This window comes from Trichomycterus rosablanca, chromosome 12 (genome assembly GCF_030014385.1).
Source record: "Trichomycterus rosablanca isolate fTriRos1 chromosome 12, fTriRos1.hap1, whole genome shotgun sequence".
In the NCBI taxonomy this organism is placed as follows: domain Eukaryota; kingdom Metazoa; phylum Chordata; class Actinopteri; order Siluriformes; family Trichomycteridae; genus Trichomycterus; species Trichomycterus rosablanca.
The window spans coordinates 26,712,015-26,733,513 of record NC_085999.1 but is presented as its reverse complement, the minus strand read 5'-3'; the positions used below and the strand labels follow the sequence as shown (position 1 = coordinate 26,733,513).

The 21,499-nt window shown below is 43.9% G+C and overlaps 1 protein-coding gene across 1 annotated transcript in view; it reads left to right on the top strand.

Moving 5' to 3' along the window:
- Positions 1–21,499, top strand: part of rab3gap1 (RAB3 GTPase activating protein subunit 1) — a 99,940-nt gene that overhangs the window by 73,506 nt on the left and 4,935 nt on the right. The window contains exons 19-23 of the mRNA XM_063005602.1: positions 896–1,123; positions 4,088–4,184; positions 4,857–4,960; positions 5,067–5,182; positions 10,418–10,520. Of these exons, the coding sequence (XP_062861672.1) occupies positions 896–1,123; positions 4,088–4,184; positions 4,857–4,960; positions 5,067–5,182; positions 10,418–10,520 (648 nt within the window). The remainder of the gene's footprint in view (positions 1–895; positions 1,124–4,087; positions 4,185–4,856; positions 4,961–5,066; positions 5,183–10,417; positions 10,521–21,499) is intronic.

Genomic DNA, 21,499 nt, shown 5'->3' with positions numbered 1-21,499 from the left:
TCCTGAACAGGCGACGATTTAGAGTTGGAATGGCGTTGATATCTCAGACTTTCAAAAAATGAATGGAAGTGAATGGGGCAAGAAACGGGCGGGGCAGGCAAACGGGTGGGCGGATCCAAGAGCTGTATACAAGCCGCGGTGTCTACTGCAATCACACTAATTCCATCACTTTTGATGCATTTTTCCCTGCGTCGTCCCGACTTTTTAATACCACTGGCAAAAAATGTTTTTGGGCGCTCGGGTGGCACAGTGGTGACGGAGCGGTAAAACACCCTAGCACACCAGAGCTGACATTTCGAACTCGTTGGTTAGAAACTCAGCTTTGCCATCCGGCTGGGCTGGGAACCTACACGAACAACGATTGGCTGTTGTTCATACAGGGTGGGAGCCGGATAGGGACTCCTTTTAACTGAGGCGAGTACGACCTCTGCTGGCTGATTGATGGTCGATAATGTGTTGATCAGGGTGTGGCTCTCTATACACAAAGCTGATTCGCATATGAACTCGGATCATGCAGGTGAAAAGATGCGGTTGGCTACTGCGCACTGTCGAAGGGGGCGTGTGTCAGTCTCGTTATAAGCGCTCTCTCAGTCTCTTAGACACGACCAATTACTACTCCTCCCATCCTCACCGTTTCTAATGAAGATACAAAAGTGCGGAAACTTTTTGAAGATCCCTCATAATTTAACACACCTATTAAGTGAACACACTAATTAAAAGGGGTGTCTACATATTTTTGCCCGTTTATTTTACCAAGGACGGAGTGTGAGATTTTATCTTGAAATTTGTCTATGTAAGCTAAAAAGTCTACTAACTCTCTCTCTCTGTGTGTGTGTGTGTGTGTGTGTGTGTGTGTGTGTGTGTGTGTGTGTGTGTGTGTGTGTGACTCCCTCAGGCGGCCAATCCCGGCTGTTCCCTGGAGGATTTCGTGCGCTGGTACTCACCGAGAGACTACGTAGAGGAGGAAGTGAGTGATGAGGCGGACAGGAAGGTGGTGCAAGGAACACTCAGTGCCAGGATGAAGATCCCGGGCAACATGTGGGTAGAGGCATGGGAGAGTGCCAAGGCCACTCCAGCGCGCAGACAGAGAAGGCTATTCGACGACACTAAAGAGGCAGAAAGGGTACAGCGCTCCACTTTATCATTTCTCTAGAGTCAAACTGGAACTTTATTAAAAAGCTGTCCTGTCAGTTAGCGGCCTGGACAAAATGCTTTATTTTATTTCACTCCAAAGAGCATAAAAGTCAGACTGAAACATCCTAAACTGGCATAAAAGTTTACTTTCTGCTATCTATATACACAGATCAGCCATAACATTAAAACCACCTCCTTGTTTCTACACTCACTGTCCATTTTATCAGCTCCACAGGACCACCACAGAGCAGGTATTATTTAGGTAGTGGATCATTCTCAGCACTTCCTTGACAATTACATGGTGGTGGTGTGTTAGTGTGTGTTGTGCTGGTATGAGTGGATCACACACAGCAGCACTGCTGGAGTTTTTAAATACCGTGTCCACTCAATGTCCACTCTATTAGACACTCCTACCTAGTCGGTCCACCTTGTAGATGTAAAGTCAGAGACGATCGCTCATCTATTGCTGCTGTTTGAGTTGGTCATCTTCTAGACCTTCATCAGTGGTCACAGGACGCTGCCCACGGGGCATTGTTGGCTGGATATTTTTGGTTGGTGGACTATTCTCAGTCCAGCAGTGACAGTGAGGTGTTTAAAACCACCACCAGCGCTGCTGTGTCTTATCCACTTATACCAGCACAACACACACTAACACACCACCACCATGTCAGTGTCACTGCAGTGCTGAGAATGATCCACCACCTAAATAATACCTGATCTGTGGTGGTCCTGACCATTGAAGAACAGCATGAAAAGGGGGATAACAAAGCATGAAGAGAAACAGATGGACTACAGTCAGTAATTGTAGAAAAACAAAGTGCTTCTATATGGTAAGTGAAGCTGATAAAATGGACAGTGAGTGTAGAAACAAGGAGGCAGTTTTAATGTTATGGCTGATCAGTGTAATATCCTCAGTTTCTTTACTTCCAATAGTAATGAATAATAAGGGTAAAGTCTTCCAGATACCATCATGTTTGCTTGCTTACTAACCTTTATAAAAGTACAGTGGTACCTTGAAACTCAGTTAGTTCTGGGAGTGGCGTTGAGTTTAAAAGGCATTGAGTTTCAAGGTATTTTTTCCCATAAGGATGTATGGGAAACCTGTTAATGCGTTCCATGGTCTTGTGGAACTGCATATATTTTAGGCTAATGTAAAGTAATTACCTTTTTTGACACTTATACACTGAAAATAACACAAATATAATATAAAAACAGTGAAATTAAAAACTGATTCTTACAATCTTCAGCACCCCGAGCTATAACACAAGTTTAAAAGTAGAACAGGAGGAAAATTCAGCTAAACACAGATACATGTGGAGCTTTCAGAGTGAATCTGACGGTTATTCCACACAAATGCAGATTCGTCTCATATGCGCACTTCACCGCACCGCTCAAGCCGAGCGCCGAACAAAACGGCTGTTCATTGTTAATTTGAAATTAAATAAATACATTTTTCAAAAACAAACTGAACACGTTGAGTTTAAAGGAAACGTCGAGTTTAAGGGTACAAGTTTCTCGACGAACGGCGTTGAGTTTCAAGGATTTTGAGTTTAGGGGACGCTGAGTTACAAGGTACCACTGTATTGGACCATAATATTACCGCACTATATTGAGATCACCAAAACAGGTCAAAGTCCGTATACCTTTGGTCATTCCACTTTTATTTCCCGGTGTCTCGTGGGTAGCACTGTTGCCTCACAGCAAAAAGCTCCAGGGTTCGATCCCCAGGCGGGGCGGTCTGGGTCCTTTCTGTGCGGAGTTTGCATGTTCTCCCCGTGTCCGTGTGGGTTTCCTCCGGGAGCTCAGGTTTCCTCCCACAGTCCAAAGACATGCAGTCAGATTAATTGAAGACACTGAATTGCCCTATAGGTGAATGGGTGTGTGCATGTGTGTGTGTATGTGTGTGTCTGCCCTGCAATGGACTGGCGCCCCGTCCAGGGTGTTACTGTGTGCCTTGCGCCCATTGAAAAGCTGGGGTAGGCTCCAGCTCTAATCCACCACCAACCCACCCCCGCGACCAAAGGTAAATGGACCGCCATGAAATCCAACAGTCATGCTCTTATTTCTATAGTAGCTGTACTATTCTGATAGATCCACTATGCTGAATTCTGCAGTTTTATTCTATATACCAAACTTCAACCCCACCAGTATAAACAGACCGACTAAAATGTACTTTTTTTTTTTTTTTTTTTTTTACCCAACTCCAATGGAAAGTGTCATTTTTAAGTGGAATTCTATAATTATGTATGTAAAGTGCCCACATATTCTTGGCCATATGGTGTACTTCAAAATCCGAACCATTAACAAGATTCCCTTTGTCGAATGCCGCACAACTTCTTCAAGCTCAAGGACAAGTCCTGTTTTATCTGCACGCCATCTGCATTATAGAAACATCCCTAAACACAGTGGCTGCAGTGATCAAATGTAAGTTCCAGCGTATCCCATGTGGTTGCACTCTAGTAAAAGCCGCAAAGTGGGTCAGAACGTGCCGCGCTGCCAAGGTGTCCCTTTCCACGTGCCAAGTTGAAGCGGAGTTCATGGAAACCGTGCCCAACGTGAAGGACGTCATCACGGTGCGTCCTTCAGCCGTCCGTCAGGCTTTTTTAAAAAGCTCGCGTTTAGTTTGAATTTTTTTATATTAAATTTTGTCCTCTTGTCATTTTTTTTTTAATCGCTCCAGTAACTTGTCCCAGCCAGTGATGGAATACTTTACATTTTTCTGTCATCTAGTACACAAAGTAGCCTTGAGCAGGTCACCCAGTCATAGGCAGTCAGGAAAATAGCAAGACGAACTTAACAGAAAGACCGCGAAGCAATTAAAACTTCACACTATGTCTGTTTTGCAAGCGAGTCAAGCGAACCTCATAGGGAGCGTCTTGCAGTCGAAGCGTAGACTGACGAGATGTATTAAGAAAAGTGTGCATGAGTGTGTTTGTGTGTGTGTGCTGTGTAGGTGCTGCACTATCTGGCTGTGCAGAAGCCTTCTGACCTGACCCGTCACTTGCTATCATGCATTCTTCATGCTGCTCTGCTTAAAGTAAAGGAGGAAGGTGAGTACATGCATGGTACTAAGCTAATTTTACTTATAGTGTGTGTTTGACAATGTGTGTGTGTGTGTTTACATACATGCTAAAGTCCTTACTCACTTTCACATTTACCCGAATTATCATTTACATTTACGGCATTTAGCAGACGCTTTTATCCAAAGCGACTTATAGTACTGTGACAGTATATTGTCTAAGCAATTGAGGGTTAAGGGCAGTGGTGGGGCTTGAACTGGTGACCTTTTAATTACTATTCCAGTACCTTAACCTCTAGGCTACAACTGCCCTTTATGCACACACACAGGGATCATATTGGATTAACATACTGATAAATATTTATCATAATGGGGACAGTGGTAGCCTAATGGGTAGAGCTGTGGGTTACCAACTAAAAGGTTGTGGGTTCGAATCCCAACTATGCCTTTCAGCCACTGTTGGGCAATTGAGGCAACACAATATTATGAAGTTGATTGTCATTGTGTTCAGCTGCCTGATTGATATATAAAATGTACCTTTTGTTCCAAATTCTAACCTTTAAATGAAAACATGGCAACCATTAGTGGGTCCAGACAGACAGGAATGTTACGATTGTTCAACCCTTGTCATTTTTTATCTGTCGATTGTTGATCTGTGTGTTTTCCTTTCCCCCATCTCTCCATCTGTCTCCCCTACCTACAGAGTGTACTGAGGACATCCCCTCGGTGCGCAAAACCCTTCAGCAGGTCACCTCTCACGCCAGCAAGCTTCTCCGCCACCCAAATACTGATTTCAAGAAGCTGGAGGTGAGGCTTAGAGTAGCTCTGTCAATGGCCGAACGAGCCTGACTAAAATATAATGAGCACGCACACTTGAATGTCTCATTATTTTATGCTTTGGCTCTATTCCCAGGATACTATTAACCAGATCACAGCGCTAGAGGCCATCATTGCCCAGGCTCGCTCCCTCAGAACGAAGTTCGGCCTCGGGAAAGGAGAAAAAGGAGAGGGCACGGAGGAACTGGAGCGGTACGGCTCATATTAATATGTGTATATTTGAATGATGGCAATGCAAGGCTGAGAATTTTAATGGGAATTCATCCTGATAGTGATTTGTTAACTGAGCTATATCCATCTAGTAAATCTATTATTTTATTCTGGGCCTCTCAAAAACACTGGACAGGGGGATAATCTATCATTAGGCAACACTCAGAGACGTTTAAAGACACACACCTAGGGGCGATTTATCTATCTATTTATTGATCTATGAACCATTTAACTACAGGTCTAACTACAGGTTGTCTCTATATACACACATTATTAATAGAGTAATACAACCCCAAATCAGAAAGAGTTTGGACAGCATGGAAAATGCAAATAATAAAAAACACAGAGTTTCTTACATTTGCTTTGAATTTTATTTGATTGCAGACAGGATGAACCTGAGATATTTCATGTTTTATCTGCTCAACTTCATTTCATTTATTAATAAACACCCATTCCTGCATTTCAGGCCTGCAACACATTCCAAAAAAAGTTGGCACAGTAAAGCATTTACCACTTTGTAATGTTGTCATTCCTTTTCACCACACTTAAAAGACGTTTTGGCACCGAGGATACCAAGTGATTTAATGTTTTAGCTTTTATTTTGTCTCATTCTTCCTGCAAACACGACTTTGTTTGATGTGCAGCAGTACGGGGTCGTCGTCGTCACATTTTTCGTTTCAAAATTCTCCACACATTCTCTATTGGGGACAGATCAGGACTGCAGGCAGGCTTCTTCTACCGTAGCCATGCCTGGACGTCCCAGGAAAAGATGACGTCTTGAAGGCAGCACGTGTTGCTCCAAGATTTCAATGTACTTGTCTGGATGGTCCTTTTCGTCTTTGGTCCGGAGCACATGGCATCCATTTTTTCCAAAAAAGACCTGGAATGCTGATTCATCTGACCACAATACACGTTTCCACTGTGTGATGGTCCATCCTAGATGCCTCCGAGCCCAGAGAAATCGGCGCCTTTTTTGCTTCTTTTTTGCACAGTAAAGTTTTAAGTGGCATTTGTGAATGTAACTCTGTATTGTAGTGCTTGACAAAGGTTTGCCAAAGTAATCCCTCACCCATGTGGTTATATCAGCTATTGTTGAGTGGCGGTACCTGATGCAGGGCCGTCTGAGGGATCGAAGATCACGGGCGTTCAGCTTAAGCTTGCGCTCTTGGCCTTTACGCACTGAAATTCCTCCTGATTCCTTGAATTTTTTAATGATATTATGCACTGTAGAGGGAGAAATATGCAAATCCCTTCCGATCTTTCTTTGAGGTACAGTGTTTTTAAACATTTCAATCATTTTCTCACACATTTGTTGAAAACTGGAGATCCTCTGATGATCTTTGCTCATCAAAGACTCAGCCTTTCCTGGATGCTGCTTTTGTACCAAACCGTGATTACAATCACCTGTTTGGAATCACATAATTATTTAGTTTTTTCACCTCATTACTAGCCCTAAATTGCCCTCGTTCCAACTTTTTTTGGAATGTGTTGCAGACCTGAAATGCAGGAATGGATGTTTATTAATAAATGAAATGAAGTTGAGCAGACAAAACATTAAATATCTCAGGTTCATCCTGTCTGCAATGAAATAAAGTCAAAGTAAATGTAAGAAACACTGCATTTTTATTTTGTATGAATTTTCCATACTGTCCCAACTTTTTCTGATTTGTGGTTGTATTGAAGTAATACTTAAATGCTAATGATAATATATTTTTTTCCAGTTGAGACATTTTTGACATAGTTTTGATATATTTTTTTGTCACTTTTCCTTTTTTCAAGTATCTTAAATCCCTGACTCTAGCTTTTTTTAACTTGGCAGCTACAACACTGCAATAATTTCCAAGTCAAAATAATAACAGACCAGGTAATGAAAGGATTACTCTAGGGTTCCGAAACGACATAATGCCTCTCAAAGAGAAGAGCAATCTTATTTCAAGAGCCCCTGTACGCCTGAGCTATTAGAGAAAACTTCTTTAATAGATCCCTGAAGTCGAGCTAAACCCCTTTAATAGAGCGACCCGTACAGACAAAGAAATGACCGAGTGCCAGGAGGATATCATTACAGATGACCAGAGCTGTGTCTCAGCATATGTCAGCACAGTGTGTGTTTATTTTGCACAATTGATTCCCGGAATAGATCACCTAGCTCAGATGTGTGGAAGGCAGATTCCCGGCCGCTGACCTGCAGCCGGAGAGGAGGCAGCTGAGGAACGGCGTGTGGCTTTGATGGGGTTGGCTGCGGTCATGTCACACGAATGGCTCGTAGGCCTCGTTAGTTCCCAGGGGCTACTCGGAGGTCACTTTAGGGTTAGACGGGAGAAGCCGGCCAGCCTCATTAACAAGGAACCCAGAGCTTCCTCAGAGGAGGAGAAGGGAGGAGAGAGAGCATATATGTGTGTATGGCCCAATTTCTAGCTATAGTTTATTGGTAATAAAAAACATAAGATCAGATGTGTCTAAACTAGAGCGGCACTGTGGCTCAGTGGGTAGCACTGTCGCCTCACAGCAAGAAGGTCCTGGGTTCGAACCCCGGGCAGGGCGGTCCGGTTCCTTTTTGTGTGGAGTTTGCATGTTCTTCTCATGTATGCGTGGGTTTCCTCCAGGTGCTCCGGTTTCCTCCCACAGTCCAAAAACATGCAGTCAGGTTAATTGGAGACACTGAATTGCCCTATAGGTGAATGTGTGTGTACAGTGTATCACAAAAGTGAGTACACCCCTCACATTTCTGCAGATATTTAAGTATATCTTTTCATGGGACAACACTGACAAAATGACACTTTGACACAATGAAAAGTAGTCTGTGTGCAGCTTATATAACAGTGTAAATTTATTCTTCCCTCAAAATAACTCAATATACAGCCATTAATGTCTAAACCACCGGCAACAAAAGTGAGTACACCCCTAAGAGACTACACCCCTAAATGTCCAAATTGAGCACTGCTTGTCATTTTCCCTCCAAAATGTCATGTGATTTGTTAGTGTTACTAGGTCTCAGGTGGGCATAGGGAGCAGGTGTGTTCAATTTAGTAGTACAGCTCTCACACTCTCTCATACTGGTCACTGAAAGTTCCAACATGGCACCTCATGGCAAAGAACTCTCTGAGGATCTTAAAAGACGAATTGTTGCGCTACATGAAGATGGCCAAGGCTACAAGAAGATTGCCAACACCCTAAAACTGAGCTGCAGCACAGTGGCCAAGATCATCCAGCGTTTTAAAAGAGCAGGGTTCACTCAGAACAGACCTCGCGTTGGTCGTCAAAAGAAGCTGAGTGCACGTGCTCAGCATCACATCCAACTGCTGTCTTTGAAAGATAGGCGCAGGAGTGCTGTCAGCATTGCTGCAGAGATTGAAAAGGTGGGGGGTCAGCCTGTCAGTGCTCAGACCATACGCCGCACACTACATCAAATTGGTCTGCATGGCTGTCACCCCAGAAGGAAGCCTCTTCTGAAGTCTCTACACAAGAAAGCCTGCAAACAGTTTGCTGAAGACATGTCAACAAAGGACATGGATTACTGGAACCATGTCCTATGGTCTGATGAGACCAAGATTAATTTGTTTGGTTCAGATGGTCTCAAGCATGTGTGGCGGCAATCAGGTGAGGAGTACAAAGATAAGTGTGTCATGCCTACAGTCAAGCATGGTGGTGGGAATGCCATGGTCTGGGGCTGCATGAGTGCAGCAGGTGTTGGGGAGTTACATTTCATTGAGGGACACATGAACTCCAATATGTACTGTGAAATACTGAAGCAGAGCATGATCCCCTCCCTCCGGAAACTGGGTCGCAGGGCAGTGTTCCAGCATGATAATGACCCCAAACACACCTCTAAGACGACCACTGCTTTATTGAAGAGGCTGAGGGTAAAGGTGATGGACTGGCCAAGCATGTCTCCAGACCTAAACCCAATAGAACATCTTTGGGGCATCCTCAAGCGGAAGGTGGAGGAGCGCAAAGTCTCGAATATCCGCCAGCTCCATGATGTCGTCATGGAGGAGTGGAAAAGCATTCCAGTGGCAACCTGTGAAGCTCTGGTAAACTCCATGCCCAGGAGAGTTAAGGAAGTTCTGGGAAATAATGGTGGCCACACAAAATATTGACACTTCAGGAACTTTCACTAAGGGGTGTACTCACTTTTGTTGCCGGTGGTTTAGACATTAATGGCTGTATATTGAGTTATTTTGAGGGAAGAATAAATTTACACTGTTATATAAGCTGCACACAGACTACTTTTCATTGTGTCAAAGTGTCATTTTGTCAGTGTTGTCCCATGAAAAGATATACTTAAATATCTGCAGAAATGTGAGGGGTGTACTCACTTTTGTGATACACTGTATGTGTGTCTGCCCTGCAATGGACTGGCGCCCCGTCCCCCCGTGTTACTGTGTGCCTTGCGCCCATTGAAAAGCTGGCATAGGCTCCAGCACCCCCCGTGACCCTAATTGGATAAGCGGTTAAGACAGTGAGTGTCTAAACTAGTCTAGAGTTTCTAAAGTCCTAGTCTCCACCTCGCACCTTGTCTAAGTACTAACCAGACACAGATGCATGGGTTTATTATGGTGGTTGTGCCAGTGGTAGCTCAGCAGTTAATGTACTTGACTAGTAATCAAAAGGTTGCCAGTTCATGCCCCAGTTGCCACTGCTGGGTTGAGCAAGGCTCTCAACTCTTAATTGCTCAAATTGCGTTCAATAATAATTGTAAGTAAAAGCATCTGCTAAATGCCAAAAATGTATATAAATGTATGGATAGTTTTTTTATTTGAATTAGACGTGAAGGGGCAGCAGGGTGGCTCGGTGGGTAGTACTGTCGCCTCACAGCAAGAAGGTCCTGAGTTCGACCCCCCCCCCCCTAGGATTTACTGCAGTGCTGGGCTAGTGTATTCGACTGCTGATTTTTTTTTTAATTGAAATGGTTTAGTAGACATTACTTATTCTGTTTATCTGTGTTGTGGGTTTTAATGATGCTCACAATATTTCTCACTTTCTTTAAGATTTAGAACCGTTTTCTGCATGGTGGGTAAAATGATCAAGGAATAACATTCATTATTGGGTTCTCATTCACATTTACTGTCTCTCAAGCTCAGCTGTTTTGAATCCTGAATAGTGTAACTCTTGTTGAACTTGTCCTTTGTCTAGGAGCTAATATGTACTAGCTAATTTGGCATCGGTTCTGCTAATTGATATTTCTCTCTCTCTCTCTCTCTTTTGGTTTCCTCACAGGTTTGTCAGCTCTCTGCTAGAAGAGCCAGAGGTGGCTGTGGTTGGCGGCGGACGGGGTCCGGCTGGCAGCATCATCCATAAACTGTTCGTCAGCGCTCAGCGGGTAAACGCCCTTTTTTTATAAGCACTCTTTCTCATGCGTGTTCCCACAGTGTGGCAGATTTTGCCAACTGGCAAACTGGGAGCATTATAGCGTGTGGCATGCACTGGCGTGGCCTTGTCAAGGAAAGAGCATGAGTGGAAATGCTTATATATTGATTGCAAGCCTGAAGGAGGTGTGGATGATTAGCATGACGCCACACCAGTTAATCAGACTGCAACTTGCTGTAAGCCTTCAGTCATTAGTTTCCCTCTGAACAGAAACTGAGTAGTATATATACATTTGCAGCATTTAGCAGACTTAGGGCCTTGCTCAGGGGCCCAACAGTGGCAACTTGGTGAACCTAATGATAACTAGTCTAGTAACTTAACCGCTGAGCTACCACTGTCCACTGGGTATAGGTATAGACATTTTCCTTCGTTGTCAACCTAGTGCGCTGCCTTGCTGCCCACTGCCAAACTAGGCAACTGCCTAAGAAGAGAGGATTCTAACTGACATCAAATTTTCAGCTTTTCAATGGGCGCAAGGCACACAGTAACACCCTGGATGGTGTGCCAGTTTATCGTAGGGCAGACACACATACACACACACACCCATTCACCTATAGGGCATTTCAGTGTCTCCAGTTAACCTGACTTCATGTTTTTGGACTGTGTGAGGAAACCGGAGCTCCCGGAGGAAACCCACGCAGACACGAGGAAAACGTGCAAACTCCGCACAGAAAGGACCCGGACCGCCCCGCCTGGGGATCGAACCCGGGACCTTCTTGCTGTAAGGCGACGGTGCTACCCACCGAGCCACCGTGCCCCCCCCCCCCGTGTATTTCTTTGATCTTAAATTTAAAATATTAAAAAGAAGGTACCCTCTTTAGAACATTTACAGACACTATGATACAAAACGAGGTACTGTTATTGTACTAACATGGTCTCTATTTGCTAAGATAACAGCGCTGTCTTCTTTCTTGTTGGCTAAAATAATTGATTGGGGGGATGTTCCGCTAGCACACCAGCGCCGAGATTCTGAACTCCTCGGTTCGAAACTCGGCATTGCCACCGGTCAACTGGGCAGCATCTAGCGGGCATAATTGGCAGTGCCTGCAGCAGACACGGTTCTGCTAGGGCAGGATGACCGGACTACGTGGGTGCGGTCTTTAAAAGCTGTGTAAGGACCCTGATTGGCAGATAGAGAGGCGCCTGTGCAGAATGCATGGGTGAAAAAGGGTTCCGCTAACGACTGTGCACGGGTCGGAGGAGGCGTGAGCAGCAATATACCCACCTCGACTGCAATCAGGGATCCCCCAGCAGCAGAAGAGAAATTGACTACACTAAATTGGGAGAAAATGCATAAATAAAATAGTAAAATAACTGATTGGGAACTCATTAGGAATGCATGTCTATTTACTTTTGGCCATGTGATTTTTTTTTGGAGCACATTCTTTGTCTTTGTCTGCATGATGCAAGATTAAACAGAAGAAGATCTAAAATAACACTCTTACAGGTATCTTATAATCACACTCAACATGGAACTGATAACGTTAAGTAATATTTAATGAATCGTAAATGAGAAGTGGCATCATTCAATGAATTCACATTAGACTTAAAAAATACTACATTTTTAAATGCTCTGACTGGCATAATAAAGCTGTCATAATTTAAGCTGTCCATTAAAAAAAACAAAACTAAATTAATTTAATCAGCAGATATCTGGTTTTCATTTCAAGTGCTTTAATGTGACACGAAGGTAATTGAACACGTTGGACGAGCTGCTTGTTTAAAGGGGGGGGGGGGGGGGGGGGGGGGTGAGTATACAGTCGCTCATCTCAGCAAGTGGAAAATAAAAATTGCTTGATGGCACGCAGTTGTATTTGAGATGATGGACCCTGCGAAACCTCTATATTATTTCATTTTCAAAGCACAGTCTAATTTTGAACCCAAGACGATACTTGGCACATCTTTGGCTTGTCAGGATGACTGAATGAATGCTTTTGATCAAGGCTGATGGCTGGTTTGAGATGAAATCGGGAATGTTGTAGTACTAAGATTCCAATATTAATCAACATACACCGATGAGACAGAACATTATGACCACCTTACAACTGTGATGCACTATGTATTCTGATACCTTTCTATCATTAACGTATTCAGCAGTTTGAGCTACAGTAGCTCGTCTGTTGGATCGGACCACATGGGTCAGCCTTCGCTCCCCACGGGCATCAATGAGCCTTGGCCGCCCATTACCCTGTCGCCGGTTTACCACTGTTCCTTCCTTGGACCACTTGTAATAGATACTGAAAACTGCAGACCGGGAACACCCCACAAGAGCTGCAGTTTTGGAGATGTTCTAGCCATCACAATTTGGCCCTCAAATCCTTACGCTTGTCCATTTTTCCTGCTTCTAACACATCAACTTTGAGGATAAAATGTTCACTTGCTGCCTAATATATCCCACCCACTAACAGGTGCCGTGATGAAGAGATAATCAGTGTTATTCACTTCACCTGTCAGTGGTCATAATGTTATGCTTAGTTGGTGCTTATGTTTGGATCTCTCAATCTCCTTATATCCAACTACACAAGGTATAACTCCTAAATACTACATGCCCCCTCTGACGTGTGTGCCGTCTTAGGCGCTTCTTTTCACCTGCCTGAGGCGTGTTCATACAAGGGATAGTATCGCGTGAGGAGAGTCACGCGCTGTGCAGGCGTCATTGACCAATTATGTCTGTGTAGGCACCTGGCTGGTCATTCAAACTCGACAGCTCGAGATCCCAGCGGTGGTGGGCTAGTGTATCTGAAGATGATGCTAATGGATTTATACTTGTCAGAGAGGGACTGTGCTAGTCTGCAGTTCGATGCTTGTCAATTCAGTCCGACCCCTTGAAGTAAATCTTTGTTGGTACAGTGTGATTCTTATTTAACACCATGGTTAGAGCACAAACACTATATTGCCAATAGTATTCGCTCGTCTGCCTTCACACACATATGAACTTGAGTGACGTCCCATTCTTAATCCGTAGGGTTTAATATGATGTCGGCCCACCCTTATCAGCAATAACAGCTTTAACTCTTCTGGGAAGGCTTTCCACGAGGTTTAGGAGTGTGTTTATGGGAATTTTTGACCATTCTTCCAGAAGCGCATTTGTGAGGTCAGACACTGATGTTGGACGAGAAGGCCTGGCTTGCAGTCTCCGCTCTAATTCATCTCAAAGGTGTTCTATCAGGTTGAGGTCAGGACTCTGTGCAGGCCAGTCAAGTTCTTCCACACCAAACTCGCTCATCCATATCTTTATGGACCTTGCTTTTCATGTTGGAACAGGAAAGGGCCATCCCCAAACTGTTCCCACAAAGTTAGGAGCATGAAATTGTCTAAAATCTCTTGGTATGCTGAAGCATTAAGAGTTCCTCTCACTGGAACTAAGGGGCCGAGCCCAGCTCCTGAAAAACAACCCCACCCCATAATCCCCCCCTCCACCAAACTTTACACTTGGCACAATGCAGCCAGACAAGTATCGTTCTCCTGGCAACCGCCAAACCCAGACTCGTCCATCGGATTGCCAGACTGAGAAGTGTGATTCGTCACTCCAGAGAACACGTCTCCACTGCTCTAGAGTCCAGTGGCGACGTGCTTTACACCACCGCATCCGACGGTTTGCATTGCGCTTGGTGATGTAGGACTTGGATGCAGCTGCTCGGCCATGGAAACCCATTCCATGAAGATCTCTACACACTGTTATTGAGCTAATCTGAAGGCCACATGAAGTTTGGAGGTCTGTAGCGATTGACTCTGCAGAAAGTTGGCGACCTCTGCGCACTATGCGCCTTAGCATCCGCTAACCCCGCTCTACCTACCACTTCGTGGCTGAGTTGCTTTCGATCCCAATCGCTTCCACTTTATTATAATACCACTGACAGTCGACTGTGGAATATTTAGTAGCGAGGGAATTTCACGACTGGACTTGTTGCACAGGTGGCATCCTATCACGGTACCACGCTGGAATTCACTGAGCTCCTGAGAGCGACCCATTCTTTCACTAATGTTTGTAGAAGCAGTCTGCATGCCTAGGCGCTTGGTTTTATACACCTGTGGCCATGGACGTGATTGGAACACCTGAATTCAATTATTTGTATGGGTGAGTGAATACTTTTGGCAATATAATGTACATGCTGGTTGTTTACTATCCTAAAGTTGTGTTCAGGTTTGAAGTAAATTGATTATAATTACAGCGGTAATCCTCTGTGTCAGTATTAAAGCCGTATAAAAGGATTCGGTTTGGTTGGCTAGCCCACCACCAGTCAGAGACTGAGACAGAGTTCAATCTCATTGGTGCCTCCAACCTGGTCAGCTATTCCGCAGGGTCTGACTGTCTGGTTGAATGTCGGAGGAGAGGCAGGAGGGACCTTTGGTTTGTGTTAAAGCTTTCTGTAAGCATCCTGGTGAAAGATGCCGAAAAGACACCAGCCAGACATTAAAAGTAAGCATCACTGTAAATCTAGTACTACAGCACAACTTCTGACCAATTAGAATAAATAATAATAGAATAAATTATTCGTTTGCTGTAATTTAATGGCAAGTGTGAATGCAGCAGTCTTTGCAGTCTGGCACAGGCTTGTGTTTGTGTACTTCTAGGTAAATGATCTGATTATATTCTGGCTGTATTAAAATGTCAAGTGTATTATTTCTCCGACACGTCTGTGCTTCAGAATCACGCCGAGCACCAATAAAGACTGTGCCGATGTTTGCTTTAAGTCAGAACTCTCTGAAATTGAGTTTGTTTGCCCAAACTCTCTCTCTTAATCAGTTTTTTTTTCTTCCTGGCTCTCTCTGGCTGTCTCTTTTTCTCTCTGTCTGGAAGATGTGTATGTGTGAGGGGAAAATTATACCCTGTGTGTTGCCAAGCTGGAAATAGAAAGGCAATAATTATCCCAAGCATCCTCATGTAAATCATGTGAAATCAGGGGATTCAAATGAGGTGAGCTTTCTTGGAAGGGAAAGCGAGATAAACAGAAAGGGGGGGAAAAAGCGAGAGAGGGAGGAGGAACAAAAGGGTGGTGGAGGAGGAGAAATGTCGGCACCGGTACCGCTGCCTTAGAATCTCGACGTTAAAATCTGGCGAGGACGAGCTGACAGGATGACACCGAGCTGCATGCTAGAATTTCCTGAGTGTGTGCGCATGAATCTGCACTGGACGTGTATGCTGCAGCGTTAAGGGGAACAGTCATGTTTGGCTGGTTTAATGTTAGAAAACAATACGTAATACCATTTTCTAATGAAATGATTCATTTTCTATCAATGATTTCTGGGAGGTTTGGATCAATTACATCACTGTTTGAAATCCTGCACCTCCAAGTTTGTGCCACTAATGAATTCATGGGAGCTGAGTCAGAGAATCTGTTATTTCTCTCCAAGTTACAGACATGCCGATGTCATTGGTCCAGTTCTCTTGGTGTCTTAGTCATTTTCTTATAAATATTTAAAGAAAAAAGCATGTTGTTTATTGTTTTGTTTTGGGTTTTTATTATTATTTTATATTATTTTTATATTATTTTTTTGATTTGGAAATTTAAAAAGCCAAATGAGACTGTGCCCCTACTCTGCAACAAATGCTTTGCCTGCTTTGGCTGCTATTGAAATAAGGTAGTGGCCGTTCTAAAGAAAAACGCCAAAAAAAGAGACTTAATTTAACCTTAGACTTAATATCAAATCATAACAAATGAAGTAGATTTATTACATTTAAAAAAGAAAAAGTTATCCAAATTTTAATGAGACTTCAGCGAACCACCAGTAAGAGCAATTACTTTTTCAGTTCTGCTAGGACGGGATGACCGGACTATGTGGGTGGGGTCTTAAAATGCTGTGTAAGGACCCTGATTAGCAGATAAAGAGGCACCTGTGCAGAGTGCAGTTCTGCTAAGGGCTGCGTGCGGGTCTAAGTAGGCGTGAGCAGCAATATTCCCACCTCGACTGCAATCAGGGATCCCCCAGCAGCGGAAGACAAATTGACTACACTAAATTGTTAGAAAATGGGAAAAAATTAATCAATAAATAGAAAAGAAAATGAGGCATTAAACAGGCAAAGCGCAGATCAGGATTGAAATGCATGTTCATTTCTGAACTCTGCTACCGGTCGGCTGGGCGCCCCCTAGCAGAAACAATTGGCAGTGCGTGAAGCAGACAAAATTGACCACTGTAGTCTGCTGGGTGGGAAAAGGCTGGACTAAAAAAGGAGGTGGGGTTCTTGATGCAGTGTATGGACCCTGGTTAGTAACCCAAGGTGCCTGTACAAAAGTGAAGGAACATGGAGATTAGTGCGTGACTCTCCATGCGCAGGACTGGCCTCTTGCACAAATCCATCGAAGTGTGGGCAAATTAGAAGGGGTTAGTGCACATGTTGGAGGGAGCATGTCTGGCAAATACACCCTCCTCGGGCGAGATCAGGGTCACCAGCAGCGGAAGACCAATTGGCTATGCTCAATTGGGAGAAAAAAGGAGAAAACGTTACAAAAATATACAAATTCATGTTGATATACATGATACAGTAAAGCACTTGGTGACACAGTGGTCTAATACACTAGCCCACCAGTGGCCCACTCAGCTAAGATCCGAGTCTGAATATCAGCTGCGCCTACACAGACACGACTGGCTGGTGTCTGTAGGGGAGGGTGGAAATGGTTGAGTAGGGGTTCCGCATTGCTTCCGCCTCAGCTGGCTGGTCTAGGCGCCTGTACAAGGTACCAGGTGCACAAGGCGGCGCACCGTGCGCTGTTCCCCGCCTCTGGCAGTCAGAGGGGGCGCGTGACAGTGGGGGGTGGAGGCTGCAGCTGCAGGAGAAAGTTTGCAGTCTGGAGGAATTGGATCTGATTAGATTGGGTAGAAAATGCGATGTTTGACTTGCGACTGAAAACCCCATTTAGAAAAACATCTGGAGGGAACTGACCCTAACTCCACTTAACCTGATGTTTTTCAGGTAGTCGTCACGGTAACCGAACACGATTAAGCTTACCCTTGTGCATGAAATTTTAAAAACGAGCTGTTCCTCAGATTTTGTCACATGATCAGACCGGTTTACAGAATTCTGCTTTCTGGAACCGACCCCTATTCTGCTCTGTAGTTTGGAGTGTTTGCTGTGAAGAACCCCAAATCAGAAAAAATTGGGACAGTATGGAAAATGCAAATGAGATATTTCATGTTTTATCTGCTCAACTTCATTTCATTTATTAATAAACATCCATTCTTGCATTTCAGGCCTGCAACACATTCCAAAAAAAATTGGGACAGTAAAGCATTTACCACTTTGTAATGTTGCTATTTCTTTTCACCACACTTAAAAGACGTTTTGGCGCTGAGGAGACCAAGTGATTTAGTGTTTCAGCTTTTATTTTGTCCCATTCTTCCTACAAACACGTCTTAAGATGTGCAACAGTACGGGGTCTTCGTTGTACCCGTACAATGAGGACCCGTACCCTCTTTTTCCGCAACCATGCCTTTGTAATGTGTGCAGCATGTGGTTTTGCATTGTCTTGTTGAAAAATGCATGGACGTCCCTGGAAAAGATGACGACTTGAAGGCAGCAAATGTTGCTCTAAGATCTCAATGTACTTTTCTGCATTAATGCTGCCATCACAAAGTGTAAATTACTTTTGCCAAGGGCACTGACACAGCCCCATACCACCACAGTTCCTGGCTTTTGGACTTGCTGATAACAGTCTGGATGGTTCTTTTCGTCTTTGGTCTAGAGCACACGGCGTCCAATTTTTTTTCCAAAAAAGACCTGGAATGCTGATTCATCTGACCACAATACACGTTTCCACTGTGTGATTGTCCATCCTAGATGCCTCAGAGCCCAGAGAAGTCGACGCCGCTTCTGGACATGGTTAACATAAGGCTTCTTTTTTGCACAGTAAAGTTTTAAGTGGCATTTGTGCATGTAACTCTGTATTGTAGTGCTTGACAAAAGTTTGCCGAAGTAATCCCTCACCCATGTGGTTATATCAGCTATTGTTGAGTGGCGGTTCTTGATGCAGTGCCGTCTGAGGGATCGAAGATCACGGGCGTTCAGCTTAAGCTTGCATCCTTGGCCTTTACACACTGAAATTCCTTCCGATTCCTTGAATTGTTTAATGATATTATGCACTGTAGAGGGAGAAATATGCAAATCCCTTCCAATCTTTCTTTGAGGTACATTGTTTTTAAACATTTCAATCATTTTCTCACACATCTGTTGACAAACTGGAGATCCTCTGATCATCTTTGCTCATCAAAGACTGAACCTTTCCTGGATGCTGCTTTTGTACCAAACCATGATTACAATCACCTGTTGACATCACATCATTATTTAGTTTTTTCACCTCATTACAAGCCCTAAATTGCCCCTCTCCCAACTTTTTTGGAATGTGTTGCAGGCCTGAAATGCAGGAATGAATGTTTATTAACAAATGAAATGAAGTTGAGCAGACAAAACATGAAATATCTCTAGTTCAAACTGTCTGCAATCAAATAAAAGTCAAAGTAAATGTAAGGGACACTGTATTTTTATTTTATTTGTATTGTCCATACTGTCCCAACTTTTTCTGATTTGGGGTTATAATAAAATGCATAAAATTTAAGCCTGTCTGCCAAAACCTGCTTTTATTTACATAGTGTTCTTAGAAAAATGAACACGGATCTATGTTGAGTGTTGTTCATTTTTTCCCTTCATTCATAATTTTTTTCTCTCTTAATGCATCTTGCCAAGATGGCTGATTCCACTGATGAGGTAACCACTAGCAATATCTTCTCACTTCCTCGTCCTCCTTCTCCCAGCTTGATTTTCAGTCCACCGTCATGGCTCGCCAATTATTTTTTTCCTCCTCTCAACTAGTGATTTAAGCATTTTGTGTAATTTTGTAAATGTAACGTGCCAGCCCACCACTGCCAGGCAGTCTGGCACTGCCAGGCAGTCTGGAGATTCACTTCGATTCTTCTAATGTCTGTCTGAGAATCTGTCAATTGCTTACACCGATCAGGCATAACATTATGACGACCTTCCTATTACTGGGTTGGTTCCCCTTTTGCTGCCAGAACAGCCCTGCAACTGTGATGCACTGTGTATTCTGACACCTTTCTATCAGAACCAGCATTAACTTCTTCAGCAATGTGAGCTACAGTAGCTCATCTGTTCAATCGGACCACACGGGCCAGCCTTTACTCCCCACGTGCATCAATGAGCCTTGGCCGCCCATTACCCTTTCGCCGGTTTTCCACTGTTCCTTGACTCTGATCCAGTCGTCTAGCCATCATAATTTGCCCCTTGTAAAGTTCAAATCCTTAGCATAATGTTATGCCTGGTCGGTGTATGTAAAGGTGCAACTGGCAGCATCACACATTGAGGAGAGGGTGTGTACTAACCTTCCTCAATCAGCCAGGTCACCAGCATTTAGCAAATTTTGTATGCATTTTCCCCCCTTTTTCTCCCAATTTATTGTAGCCAATCCGCTGATTGGGCCCCCAATGGAGCCCAAGGACGCACACACTCCCTTATGAATATTTGAACTCATATGAACTCGCCTCGTGCATGTGAAAAAATGCAGTCGGCTACTGCACACGTGTTGGAGGGGGCGTGTGTTAGTCTCGGCTTTTCTCAACCAGGATGGAGATCAGCATCAGTAGAGATGAAGCATAATGCAGTTGTGTAATTGGATACGCTAAAGTCAGGAGAAAAAGGGGAGAAAATGCATAAACCTTTTACAGTGGGGTCAAAAAGTATTTAGTCAGCCACTGATTGTGCAAGTTCTCCTACTTAGAAAGATGAGAGAGGTCTGTAATTTTCATCATAGGTACACTTCAACTATGAGAGACAAAATGAGAAAAAAAAATCCAGGAAATCACATTGTAGGATTTTTAAAGAATTTATTTGTAAATTATGGTGGAAAATAAGTATTTGGTCAATAACAAACAAGCAAGATTTCTGGCTCTCACAGACCTGTAACTTCTTCTTTAAGAAGCTCTTCTGTCCTCCACTCGTTACCTGTATTAATGGCACCTGTTTGACCTTGTTATCTGTATAAAAGACACCTGTCCACAGCCTCAAACAGTCAGACTCCAAACTCAACCATGGCCAAGACCAAAGAGCTGTCGAAGGACACCAGGAAGAAAATTGTAGACCTGCACCAGCCTGGGAAGAGTAAATCTACAATAGGCAAGCAGGTTGGTGTGAATAAATCAACTGTGGGAACAATTGTAAGAAAATGGAAGACATACAAGACCATTGATAATCTCCCTTGGGGTCAAGATCTCATCCCGTGGGGTCAAAATGATCATGAGAACGGTGAGCAAAAATCCCAGAACTACACAGAGGGACCTGATGAATGACCTGCAGAGAGCTGGGACCAAAGTAACAAAGGCTACCATCAGTATACACACTACGCCGAGAGGGACTCAAATCCTGCAGTGCCAGGTGTGTCCCCCTGCTTAAGCCAGTACATGTCCAGGCCCGTCTGATGTTTGCCAGAGAGCATATGGATGATTCAGAAGAGGATTGGGAAAATATAATGTGGTCAGATGAAACCAAAATGGAACTTTTTGGTAAAAACTCAACTCGTCGTGTTTGGAGGAAGAAGAAAAACCCAAGAACACCATACCTACTGTGAAGCATGGGGGTGGAAACATCATGCTTTGTGGCTGTTTTTCTGCAAAGGGGACAGGACGACTGATCCGTGTTAAGGGAAGAATGAACGGAGCCATGTATCGTGAGATTTTAAGCCAAAACCTCCTTCCATCAGTGAGAGCATTGAAGATGGAACGTGGCTGGGTCTTCCAGCATGACAATGATCCCAAACACACTCGGGCAACGAAGGAGTGGCTCCGTAAAAAGCATTTCAAGGTCCTGGAGTGGCCTAGCCAGTCTCCAGACCTCAACCCCATAGAAAATTTGTGGAGTCCGTGTTGCCCAGCGACAGCCCCAAAACATCACTGCTCTAGTGGAGATCTGCATGGAGGAATGGGCCA